Source organism: Neopelma chrysocephalum, unplaced genomic scaffold, assembly GCF_003984885.1.
Source record: "Neopelma chrysocephalum unplaced genomic scaffold, ASM398488v2 Primary Assembly neopelma1_128, whole genome shotgun sequence".
Lineage (NCBI taxonomy): Eukaryota > Metazoa > Chordata > Aves > Passeriformes > Pipridae > Neopelma > Neopelma chrysocephalum.
In genome coordinates, this window is record NW_020897790.1 from 1,117,688 (window position 1) to 1,130,694 (window position 13,007).

Sequence of the window (13,007 nt, forward strand, 5' to 3'; positions counted from 1 at the left end):
ACTCAAAGAAAAAAGGCTCAGCCACAAACCCTGTCCCTGGTCTGTGTGACCCACCTCTGCAGTGTCCTGCTGTCCTGGCACAGGCCCTGGACACCTATGGGCAGCTCCCTGGCTGTGCTGCCTGCACTGGTATACACGTTTACAGTGCTCCATGGCAAACGAGGTGACCTTCAGACACAGCCTTACCTTGGAAAATGAGTCATCCCAGCAAGACCAGCTCCCCCATGTAGCAGGTCCAGCTGATTTGGAAACAACTCACATGGCCAGAGACAAAAGCCGTTTCCCACTTCCCACATTTCCTCCCCAAAAAACCCCCAGACAACGTCTCCTCCAAGCTGCCCCCCCATCACCTTCAGTAGCTGGCTTGTACGCAGCTCTCGCTGTCGGAACACAGGGCTGGCCTGGAGTGCTGCCAGGGCTCCCCGTTTCCCACAGGAAAACCTTCCCTGATGTGCCCTTGTCTCCTCATGTTCCTGCGACCTTCCCACAAGCTTCACAGCATCCCAGTGCTCCCCACCACGGACCTGCCCAGGGTCTGCCTGCTCCAGCAGGGCCCAGCCCAGCACACAGGACAGGTGAATGGTTGGCTGGAGAGGAAACCAATTCCCAGTTGCAGGCTCAGCTCCCTGCTGCCCTCTCTCCCTCATGAGCGCTGGGATAACACCACTGCATTCACAAACCCCAGCACGTTACTGCTCAGTCCCCAAGCCCAGGGAGCTCCCCAGGGCACGGCAGGGACATCCCAGCAGAGCACTGCTGCTCCTTTCCAATGCCTTCAGCCATAAACCCTCCCCTGCAGCACCCCAGCTTCCCTCAGTCCCCTGAGGATTTGCTCTGAGGATGTGAGAGCACAGATCCCATCCAGCAGCCACACGAAAGAGTTAAGCCCAAAGCATGATTTTTAACTCAGACACCCACTCCCTCCAATGGAAGAAGTGGCTTTCCCAGCTCTGCTGGGGACACCTGGTGACAAATAACCTCTCTGAGCTGTCCTCAACAGGTTTCACGTTGCCACCCTCTCCCCACACTGGCACCTCTTCCCCAACAGCCGCAGCCACGGAGGCAGCAGCCCAAGGGCACGTTGCCATCCCCTCCCCAGCCCCAGGGTGTGGGGAAGCCTCCACCACCCTCACAGCTCAGTCTCACTGTGACACCGGCAGGGCCTTCTGCTCCCTTCCCTCTGCCCCAGTACCCACCACCACTGGATTACGGCTGTCAGATGTTTCACCTTGTTTTCCCTATGGATCTCTTCTCCCTGAGTTCACCTTTAAAAAAAAACACCCCACCAATCAACCCCAAAACCTTCTGCTGACATCATCTGCCTCAACAACCTGAGGCAACAAATCCCACAAGTTTAGTACCTGCTCCTTAAAAGTTACTCCTCTGGTCTAGTTGTGACGATTTGCTGACTTAGCAGGTTGGCACCCAGCGCCATCATAACTTGAAAAGCTCTGCAACAAGAGTCACAAATAAATCTGGGCTGCAAGGGACCTCTAGAGGACATGTGCTGCCACCTCCTGCTCACAGCAGGGCTGATCCTCCCTCACCTCTGCCTTTCCCTGGCCAAACTGAGCCTTCTCACCTGGCAGCTGCTGCTCCATCCCATTTACCATTAGTGCCCTTCTCTAACTCCACTATGTCCTTCTGGAGACACGAAGTCCAGAGCTGCAAGCAGGACTCAAGGCACCAGCACAGCAAAACTCTTATAGAGCTGCAAAATAAAGGCAGTCTGTGTAAGTGTTGGTATTTGGTTTGTGCTTCTCTTTAGATTAAGCTTTAAAAAAATTCCCATATGGAGTTTAGAAGCCACTGGGGAAAAAAGGGTTTTACCCCTCTTCTGACCTTCTTGCCACAGCAGCACTACAGGTGGGTCACCCAGAGCTGAGCCCCTGCAGGGGACGAACCACCACCTCCCCCAGTCCAGCCCAGCACCTCCCAGGGGCAGAAGAAATGCCCCAGAAACCATGGTCTGGAGAGCAACTTGCAGACTCCTACTCCCACATAAAACCATCCTACAGTTTTTAAATATAACAAAAAAGTCCAAGGAATGAGAGAAACATAACAGTTGGAGAATTGCACAGCTTCCTAGATCCGGCCATCTCGAGGGAAGCACTGGTGGTGGGAGAGCAGGTACCACCTGAGACCTCTGCAGGCTCTGGTTTGGTACTAATGCAAATGCTGTCCCAAGCCACGTTTGTGCAAATACTGATAGCCCTGCGCTCTGAGCAGTGGTCAGCAGGGCCAGTTACACACCAGGCAAATCAGCACAGCACACGCAAAAGGCCAAACACTTCACAACCTTTCTGACTGTATCTATAAAGTCACTGGGCTGGTTACAAAGATTTCCAGGATGAGCAGTTTTCCTTCCACCCGGCTGGAGGGAGCCGACCCTTGTCACTGGAAAGTGCTACAAAATATTGTGCTTCTGAAAAAAAACCCCCAGCAGATTTCAGCAGAGCCTCCCAGCAGCCTGCACATCACACAGGGGAGAAGCCAAACCTAGACCATTTCCCGGTTAAAGGAGGGGAATTCCTTGATTAAGGTTCACAGATGCAAAGAGTCAGTCACTAGTATTCGGTTAAAAATAAAAGTGCATCACTCCACAGGAAAAAACATCCCAAGAAGCTCAGGCTGCCTCCTTCCCTCTGTGCCAAACCAGCTGGAGATCACTACACACCACACTTACAGGCTTTGTTTTTACCTTCAACCAACCCTTTGGCACTTCTCAAGCTTTTTGACTGAATTCAATTTCAAATAAACAAGGTACAAAGTTGAACAACTTGCCCACACTCAAGACTGCTAAAAAAATAATTGCTAACCAGGCTTCATGAAAACAAAGCGAAGCCCTCAATCTAAGTACAAGTCAGTGCAGTTCGGCTGTACAAGAAAATCCTACTTTGCTACATCAGCCAGAAAATAAGGCCTTGGCTGTCCAGAACAGGCTCCATCAGCACCACAGGGCACAGCATCCACCAGCCCCACTTCACACAGTGACATACAGAGAACATTCCCGGGTCTACAGACCCATTTCCAGCCGTGTCAGAGGAGCACAGGATGGCCCTGGCATGAAGCTGTGGTATCCAAAGCAGCCAGACTTGAGGCAGAAATGAAACCCTCCAGCTACGCACACTCACCCCCAGTCTGTCGCTATTTGTCATCAGCAACGTGTGCATATTATGGCAAAAGGTGAGAAAACAGGGAGGGAGGAAAGAAATCCAACTAACCCAGTGCAACGTGGGCCATTCCGGCCGTTACCTCTGGCAGCCCGGGAAGCCTGGACGCTGTCGGAGCCGCGCCGGGAGCGACAGATCCCGCACAGACACACAGCACAGCGCACGGGAGGGAACAAGAGGGAAGGAGAGGAGGGCGGACGAGATGGAGGAATGAGATGGCTCTTCTCCTGGCAGGGCTGCCCGTAGCCGCAGGCTCTTCCAGTGCCCGACAGCCCACCGGGAGAGGGGGTGTGGGGGCTTTGGCAAGGTGACGGTTACATAAAGAAGAAGCTACAGAAAAAGAGAAAAAACAGAAGAGAGAAGAAACAGAGGTTCAGAATTGAAATGAAGGGGTGAGAGAGGGGGGGGATAAAGGAGGAACAACATTTTAAAGTAAGTCATGAAGGAGGGAGTGCGCTGGGGAGGTGCCACACACACCAACTCCATTGGGGATGCCCGAGCTCCCCAGGACACCGGGAACACCCACACAACACCACAGGAAGGGACTGACAAACACCAGCACGAGCCCACAGAGGCACCTCAAAGGCACAGAACGATCTGCTGGGAAGGCAGAGGGTGACAGGTAACCCTCCAGTCACACTGTTACACAGCAAATGTCACAAAGGCCACGCAAAGACCAAAGCTTTGGGTAAAAATATATTTCCTCTCCCCACTTCAAGTGTTGGCACTATTTGGATCTGTAACCTGAAGCACATACAAGAAATAACTTGAGCTTATGCTCTAAGGTTATTATTCCATCTGTAATTCCAAAACTGAAATACTTTCACATCAAATAAAGTGACAATATCTAACAGATGCATACATATCACTTGCATTAACACTGTATGTCGGTTACACAATTATTTAGTTACAAACACGGGTTATTTTCCAATAGCAAGGTAATAAAGTCCTACATCTATGGTTTAAGGCAATCAGGATATTAAAAATGTATACAAATACAAGATTTCTACCGCTGTTCACAGCTTTATTTTCCGTGAATTAAAAAAACCCCTTCATATTTGTACAGCTCCTTGCTGGATATCACACACCGCAAATGCAACCTGGGCCCTCGGAGAAGGAACACACCCCCCCTCTTCCAACACCTCCGAAGGGCAAAGGGAACTGGAGCCAAATGGACAGATCTGACATGATCACACACAAAAAGACACTTCCATCCACACTTGGACGGTTTAGGAGAAGCAGAACAAGAGCTGCCTGGGGAAACACCGCTCGTGGTAAACACAGACACGTGTCCAGAGAGACACCGATCTCCTGGTGGGATTTCAGGCTGGCTGTGACAAGGAGCCCAGGGTGGGTGCCAGGCACTACTTTCCCTGCTCCCAGAGACCCCGTGCCACAGGAGATGCAAGACAATGCATTTAATGACCACGAGCTCAAAGGGATCCTTCCCACTTAACTGCCCTCCCAGAAAGGAACTGTGCAAGCCCCGGATGGTTCTGGGGGAGCAAATCCTCATCTGCCTCCTCCTTTTCGTCTGCCTGCCAGACCCACGGGTGCCCAACCTGTACAGAGCAGTCACAGCCCCTCTCAGCAACCTGACTGTGTTTTTCCATCCCAGGGGTTTGTTTCATGCCCTGGGAACACCACCATCCCAGAAAATGCAAGTTTCAGTGCGCTTTCCTGATCCTTTACAGGAGACTGAGGTTTGAAACGCAGTCAGGAGCACACAGCATCATCAGCTCCTTATCATGGCTGTCTAATCATGTTCCATGTGGCAGGGCCTCCCAAGCAAGGCTTTGCCCAACCATGTGTCCAGCTTCTGGCATGCAGGGAAGCTGCCCAGGGATCTAGGCAGCTCTAGGCATCCAACAGGAGCTGGATGTTGTGCTCCCTACAGCTTTTCTACAACAGCTCAGCACAAGCAGCCTGCAGACAGTTTTAGGGGGTTTTAGCCATGCCACTTGTAAGGAAGTGGACTTAATCTCCCAGAAAAGCACGACTGGTTTCCTGTCAGGAGCGAGGCAGGAAGGTGAGTCTCTTGCTGCTGTACTTACATGCAAAGGTGAAAGCACATCCAGCCAGCCCTGAGTGTATCACTCACTCCATGCACACCAGGGGCTACTGTGAAAAAAGGCATTAGAAAGAAAAGCAAGAAGTGCAGCAGTGACAAGCTAAACATGGCCCAGGGGTTTAAGGTGAAAAAAAGAAGTCATTATCATCTCCTGTGGTAAAAAACAAAACAATACCTTGGACATCTGCAAGCTTGTGGTTTATTCCCAGTTTCTCCAACACAGCTTGCTTTTTGCTGGAGAAAGAAACTCAACCAAAAAGTCATTAATGCACTTGGCCACTGCTTTCTGTCAAAAAGCAAAAGCTCAACTCAGCTGATTTCCCCTGCTAAACATCCCTTGAAGGGCTGTTAAATGAAGCAGTACAAATAAATGTTAAAATTAAGTTTGCAACTTGGCACAAAACACTGGTAATTAAAAAGAGGACATGCACAGAGACAGCTGAAGTGAAGCATATTGCCACGAGCACTCGGTGATGGGCATGTGATTGGACTGTAAAAAACTCATGCAAACAACCCAAGCTTCTTCCTTCATAACTTAAGATTTGAAAGCTGGGTTTGCCAAAAGCCACAAGGACCAGAATTTCATTTTTCCAAACAACCCTGCAGCAAACCTATTTAACATGGCAAAAAGTGCATTGCTGGCAAGAGCAGGAGGTAAAAAAAAAAAAAAAAAGAAAAAGAAAAAAAAAGAAAAGGATAAAAGAGTCAACCATTTTATTTCCAGCTTACTTATCCACTTTTCTTTTCTGTCCAAGACATGGCATTTAGATATCCTCTTCCCAAAGCCATGTTTAAGCAGCCAGGGTTAAAAGCAAGACAACCCATAAGCTAACCCCCCCCAGCACACTTCTCAACAGCAACACCTGAGGAAGAAGTAATAAAAAAAGAGATAATTCTACCCTTTTTTTTCCCCTGGAGAAATTCCATCCAGAAACAAGCAAAGAGCTGCAGTGTGTGAGACTCAGGTGGGAGGAGTTATGTGTAGGAGTGCTTTAAAGAAAGGAAAGGAGACTCCCCAGCCAGGAGCAGAGCAAGTGCTGGCTGTGCATCAGCAGGAGAGAAAGGAACCCAGGGGTCATTGGATAAGCCTGGCTCGCCACTTCTGGGGAAGGAAGGGAAAGACTCTGTCCAAAAGCAATGGCATAGAAAATACACATTAAACAGATCCCCTTCCACCCTGTCCAGAGCAAGGCCTGGCTTATCCTACATGTCCCTGGCACGTTCAAGGGACACCTGAACGGAACACTGCCCCTGGTGCAGGAGGGCTGGTGGGGAGCACAGAGTGTGTCCGGGTACCTTCTCTCCCTTGACCTGGAATTGTGGATCCCACTGCAAGTCTGTATTTAACTGTGTGCAGGAACGCTCCTGGAGGCTCTAAGAGGATGTTGAAGGCTCTATGTCCCCCCTGCCCAAGCATTTGGTTCCACAAGGGCTGCTAACCCGTTGGAAACCAGGTAGGATTTTAAGGGAGGTTCCAAAGGTTTCGAGCAAGTACTGCAGGGACAGCAGTGCTGGGAATGCTCCTGCCCCCGGGCACCCTCAGCTGCTGGGCTGAACTGGAAGGGTGGCTGTGAAAAACAGGCCAGCACAGGACAACAAACAAACCCGAGCCACAGTCAGGTCAGACAACAAAAACAGCAACTAAAACACATTATCATGCAAATGTCATGGCATGCAGGGTCAGTTACACTGGGTTATCTACACACACCCCCCTCCCTCTCCCCAGCAGCTACTGCTGGAACACATCAGCTACTCCAGGAATATGGGCCAGGCTAAACTCCAGGTTTAGCCACTGCCATGGGCTGGTTGTGACATTCCTACAGCAGCGATTCCCTGGGGCTGGTTTCTGCCAGTCCAGGGGCTCCCTCAGCACAGGTTACTGCAGCACTGAGGACACCTGAGCAGGTCAACGCTGCTCACCCGAGCTGCTGACACCCAGCCCTGACTCTTGGTTAAACTGGGGGCCAAAACTGATTTACAGCTGATGGTTTTGGTGACAAAAACACACGGTATCGTTACCTTGTCCCTCCACCCGCCCCTGAACTTCCAGTTGCATACAGTCCTGTACCCATCCCTCTTCCTTCTTGTTCCCCCTATGTTATTAGATGAGTTATTCATGTTAAAAAATGAAAAAAGAAAACCAAAAAAGAAAAAGAAAACAGATGGCAGAGACACATTACTGCAAAAGCAGGTGAATGCAGGAACATCCTTGGCTCGACAGGCTTTATGTGAAGCTTGCACTGCAAGTTAAAAAAAGAACAAAAAACAAAAAAGTTAGCACTAATTGAACTCAAAATGAAAAAAAAAAATAAAAGAAAGCCAGGAGAGCCGACACCAGCAACTTGCTCCGGTGGGTGGGCATGCACACGGATTATGGAATTACAAAGGAATTCAACCTCAAGGCCAGGCTCTACTCCAGCCTATGACAAGCAAACGTAGAAAGAAAAACCAAGGGGCAGAACTACCGACCAACCAACCATGTAAGCTGGGCCAGAGCAGCCATGGTGGACTGAAAGCTTACATAGAAAGGAACTTGAAAAAAAAACAAACCAGGTCTTACATTTGGTTTACAGAAATAGGTTGAAATAAACTGAAACAGCCCCCAAACAGATGGTCCCAGCTCCTGGGGGCTGAGGGTGAGCAGTAACACAGCGGTACATGCTGAGGCATGTGGCCATCTCCCAAACAGCAGGCAAGCACCAGAAGGCTGTTGGCTGCTCTGATTTGGGCTATTGCCAGGAACTGCCTCCAGGCTGTACAGGTTTGAAGCACAGCCCCATCCCAAAATTACAGCAGGGGCTCGGTGAGTATGCTCAGCCCCACGTCCAGGTGATCACTCAAGTACACCTCTCCAGTCACCCCTGCAGTGTCTGGGGTATGCAGATGTGCTGTCCCCAGCACAGCACACTGCTGCCATCAGGCCAGGGCCCCAACAATTCTAGATTAAAAATGAGTACAAGCTAGGAAACTTCTGGAGGAATTGTCTGGAAATCAGGAAGGCCAAGCTCTCCCTCAGGAAGTCAGGCCACCAGCAGCAGATTTCACCCTGAGCCTTCCCTCCGGCATGTACAGCACAGTGGAAAGTCTCTGTTCTCCAAGTTGGAGAAATCTGATCCCACCTTGAGGAAAAAAAGCATTCCCGTGATTTACTTTCTGGGGAGGCTGCAAGCGTCAGGCATGGCAAGGAATTCCTCTGGCAACTGCACAAGAAGCACCACAGGCCATGTCAGCAGAGAGAGAGAGGATGGAAGCCTTTAACCACACAAACTGCAGCTGCTCATCAGAGTGCAAGGAGAAACTCAAAGCCTTTGGAAACCCAAGGTGTGCTACAGGGCAGAAGCATCAGCACTTCCCTTGAAAGCCTCCGTTAGTAACTGCGACACTAAAGGACAACGGCAGCAGGTACAGCACCTGGTGTGGAGCACAAAGGACACACTAAAACACGGGGATGTTCCTCAGGGCGGGGTGTCTGTGAATGCATCAGCAAAGCAGAACCTGTGTTGGTCACAGTCGCTGGAAACATCCCTGTCTCACCCATGTCACTGTGCACGTGCCAGCCAACCTCCCAGGAGCAAAGAGTAGCTACACAGAGAGACAGAACTCCCCAGACCGTTCTGCACTGCACTGGTCTCCGATCTAAGATGAAAAATCTGACTGCAGAGGTCTTAAAAACATTAAGCTACCAACTCTGTAAAGAGATAAGAAAGAGGGCCTTCAAAACTTTCTATTCTTTCTAGAAAATACATCACCATGTCTGAATTCTCAGGTGAGAGAAGACAGGGTTTTCAGCCTATCCTGCTTACAGCCACGGCTGCAGGAGGGTGTTTCACCATGCCTGGACCCCACGGGTCCGTGAGGATTCCTAGCCAAGCAGAGCATGCAGCACACAGCACTCCTCGTATTCCAGCGGGTGCCCAGGGCCAGGTTCTCAGCCAGCATCGAGCAGCAGGGCTCCATAGGAGCTACATCAATTGACCTCAGCTGAGGAACCGGCCCCAGGCCCTCCCCACCTTCCCCGGGGCAGAAGCAACAACCGCTGGGCACCGACCCAGCAGCAGGGACAGGGGACATGCAGCGAGGGTGAAGTGCCAAGCTGTACAAACACACCAGTCCAGCTGCAGTGCGAGTGCCCCTCCTGGGCTCGCCCTCTCACACAGCTCACACCAGGCTTCACAGCTCCCAGCTCAGCGAGGCAGACACAGGTGTCTGTGCCACATCCCCACTGGCATTTGGTTCTTCCAGCGTTAATTGGAAGGAACACCCCCCCTGCTCTCTCGGCCAGTAAAAGCAGTGTAGAACTGTCATTTTTGTGTGTGGGTTAACCAAGTGTTTTCCAGGGAGATTTGCTGCACCCCCCCCTCGACAGCTTTCCCAAGGGCAGGTACCAACTAGCACCGTTAGCACAGATGGCCCAGGAAGGACTTGCATGAGCACCCTTTCACTAGGAATGGGCAAAGCCAACAGAGGGTATGGGGTTACACTCCTAGGATATGGATATAAAATAGTAAAAAACATGATCTTTCTAAAAGGTAAGGGTTTCTTAGCTTATTATGTCAACTCCGTACAACCACAAATGCCATTTAACTGCAATTACGGTACCATAGTAGTTTGGTTTTTTTTTTTAAAAAAAACCAAAGCTTCTTGTCTTTAAAGCAAGCTTCCAAGTAATCACTTTTGGCACTAGCATTTCCCATGTAAAAACAACATGGTGGTTTTGGTTTCTAAGCTACTTCTACTTACAACTACAACCTTAAGGAATGGGAACTGGAGACCACCGGTGAAAGAAAGGACAGGTAGTGACTCCCTTAATAATTTTGGCTCAGGCAGATAAATCTGAGTCCAGAACATCTCACAGCTGTTCCAGAAGATGCTGGACAGATCACAAGTCAAACCTCCACCATCCGACTGCTCTCCCACACCAGTCAGACTTCAACTTAAAATTTGAAGGTACTCTTCTAGAGAAAAATTAAGATCATGTCCCCGGCCCACCCTTTAGAAAAAAATATTTTATTTGATCAGGCTGACAAAAGCCCTGTTTCCAGTCTGGTGATGGGAAAAAGCAAATACAGACATGCAGCAAGAAGAAAAAAAACAACCTCCCAAAACTGTAACAAACCCTACAAAGGATGTGGGTGACATCCGCTTACTTTTTCTTGTCCTTGTCTTTCTTGGTTTGTTGAGAACCTGCCTGCTGAGCCTGTGACTGTAACAGCTGAGCTGCCGCCTTCTTCTTCTGGAAGTTGTTCAGCTCTTCCTCGAGTTCCTTCTTTTTGTCTTCCACTTTCTTCTTCTCTTCTTGGTGAGTCCTCTTTAGATGGTCAAACTTTTCATGAAGCTGCCGGGACAGAGACAATGAGAACCGGACAGGAAGAGAGGCACGTTCCACCCCCATTCCTGCTAAGGATGCCTGCAGTGTTCCTGCTGGCACTGAGCCTCCCTGCATTAACAGTCAGTCACTGGCCTGTCCCTGCCTGACTTGTCCTGCAGTCAACACACACTTGCACACACAAAGGGTGGAAATTTCTGTTGCTGTAGGTACAAAACAGGTCTCTGGACACTTCCAAACCCCCACGTTCCATCCCCCACTGCTTTATACCAACTGGACTCCATCATGCTTGTGCCAAGCAAGAAAACAGCCATTGAGGGCCATACTTTTCTCTGTACCACACGCTCCTCTGTGAGGCACGAGGAGCAGCTCCCTCCCCTAGCAGGACACATTCTGGAAAAGCCCCAGCCTAAACCCTCACAGAGTCCCCCGAGTTACAACAGACTCACATCTTTCTCCGCTTCCTTCAGCTCTGCTTCCTTCTCCTTCACTCGCATGACAAACATCTGCCTCATTTCATCCTCCTTCTTCTGGAGTTCGCCCAGGAATTCATTCCTCTTTGCTTCATAAGTCTCTTGGAGACTGTTGAAAACACACAGAACCCCGTCAGAGCCGTGCTTCACGCACAGCCACGAGCTCCCAGCCTTTGGTGACCTTACACTTGGGTTGTCTCGTCACAAAATATCATCAGAGGTCCCCGAGTACCACAGAGGCACGATCCCCTCCACCAAACCCCGCCCCAGCTCGCTAGATGGCAGCAGTGGGAGACAAATGGAAAAGGAACCGCCGAGCTCCCTGACCAGGATCCTGCACATCACTGAGCAGGCACGATGACTGTCCAGCCAAGCAGCCACTATGTAAGCGCCTATACCAACCCCCGATGCCCACAGGGCTTGTGATCCGCCTGAGTCACACCCTCTCCCTTCTCCCACTGTTTGTGCTGAGTCTCGTCATTCCAAGTGCAGGATTTGTGGAGCAGGCACAGTGTGAAATCTGGCTTCGTGTACTTCTTTAAGCTCGACGCTGACACACAGCAAAACTCATTTTCACTACTCACTGCTAATGGATTCGGATCAGGGGCTTGATCATATAAAGCCACCTCGGGAGACCCCTCTTTCTCCTTTGGCCTTTCTGAACAAGCATCAGCCTCCTCCTCCAAATAACCACATAACTGGGTTCCCTCCTTCCTTAATCCCCCCTCTACTCCTTGGTGTTCCTGTATTTCCCCAGCACTGAGATAGGCAGCACAGATTTGGGACATAAAATATGCTGTCCATGCACCTCTGAGATTTTCAGAGCCTGTCAGGAACTCCGGATGCCAAATTCCTCTTTATTTTATTCCTTAAATGGATTTGGACAGCCCAGCAGTAATGATAGTGTGGGAATGATAACTATTTCCCCCAAGAGGCTTTTCTGAAAATGCATTTTTTAAATGAAAACTCCACTGATAACACACAGACACACTGTATCCATGTGCCCAGGGAACCACTGGGCCAGGGGAACATCCTAATTCCAATAAAGTCAAGCTTTTGTCTTTCCTGGCAGTGTTGGGTTTTTTGGTGGCTTTTTGTTGCTTGATTTTGTTTGGGGGGGGGTTGGATATTGAACTAGGGAACAGAACTTGACAGATTACCCCAAGCGTTTAATTCTGCTAATTGACAGGCACTTCAGTTGCCTCCTAAAATACTCTCCAGACAGGATGCCCAGAGCTCTTCTGGCAGAGCACTGGCCGCCCTGGAGGAATCACACCATTCCAGACGACCACAGCAGCTTCCCACACATGGAAGCAAAAATACTGACTCTAAAAATGACAAAAATCCTTTCATGGGAGGGCAGGGCAAGAGCCATCTTTGGTTCTTCACTAAATCCAGAACCAGATCTCTCATAGCAGAAGGAGATCTGGAGATTTGAATCAAAACCTCCCTAAAATTCAGTCTTGGATTTAATACTCTGATTGTGGACACAAATTCCTAAGCCCTTCTGAAGGATCTGGCTAGAGCCTAGGAAAACCCAGAGGGCAGGTGAGCCTCTGCTGCTCAGTGAGCACAAACTGAATCTGCAATTAGTGACACGCTGTACTAGGGAGCAGCAGAGCCTTACAGACCAAACCAGAAAGCTCTGCACGCTGTTCATCCCATCCTGTATTGCAAACATCCCTTGCAAAGCTCATTCCCAAAAGTACAATGCTGGGTGATGGACAAGCAGGAAAAGGCTGCCAGGAGCCAGGGGTGCAGGGGCTTCCTGTTAAATTGTCCCAGGTTCAAAGCTTCATTCTCTGCTGCAGTGACTCCGAGTTCAGAGGAGCCAAGTTCTCAGAGAAACTGGCCTGGCAACTCCCAGGCTGCATGTGAAAAAAACAATTACAGCCCCAAGGAATAACAGTCCAAACCAACTGGGATCCCTGCAGCTTCTCACAGACAAAAGATGACAAGGGAAT

The 13,007-nt window shown here is 49.9% G+C and overlaps 1 protein-coding gene across 6 annotated transcripts in view; it reads right to left on the reverse strand.

The window, feature by feature from the left end:
• Positions 1-553: 553 nt before the first annotated feature.
• SEPT11 (septin 11) overlaps positions 554-13,007 on the reverse strand; it is a 45,865-nt gene continuing 33,411 nt past the window's right edge. For 4 of the 6 annotated variants that reach the window (XM_027698513.1, XM_027698508.1, XM_027698510.1 and 1 more), the window contains exons 8-11: positions 11,020-11,152; positions 10,392-10,579; positions 1,583-1,711; positions 554-1,451 (exon numbers count right to left, since the gene is read on the reverse strand). In XM_027698513.1, the coding sequence (XP_027554314.1) occupies positions 1,376-1,451; positions 1,583-1,711; positions 10,392-10,579; positions 11,020-11,152 (526 nt within the window). In that variant the 3' untranslated portion in view covers positions 554-1,375. Of the gene's footprint in view, positions 1,452-1,582; positions 1,712-1,732; positions 3,504-3,856; positions 7,485-10,391; positions 10,580-11,019; positions 11,153-13,007 lie in introns of those variants that run through there. The other 2 variants (XM_027698512.1, XM_027698511.1) reach the window with 2 other exon arrangements.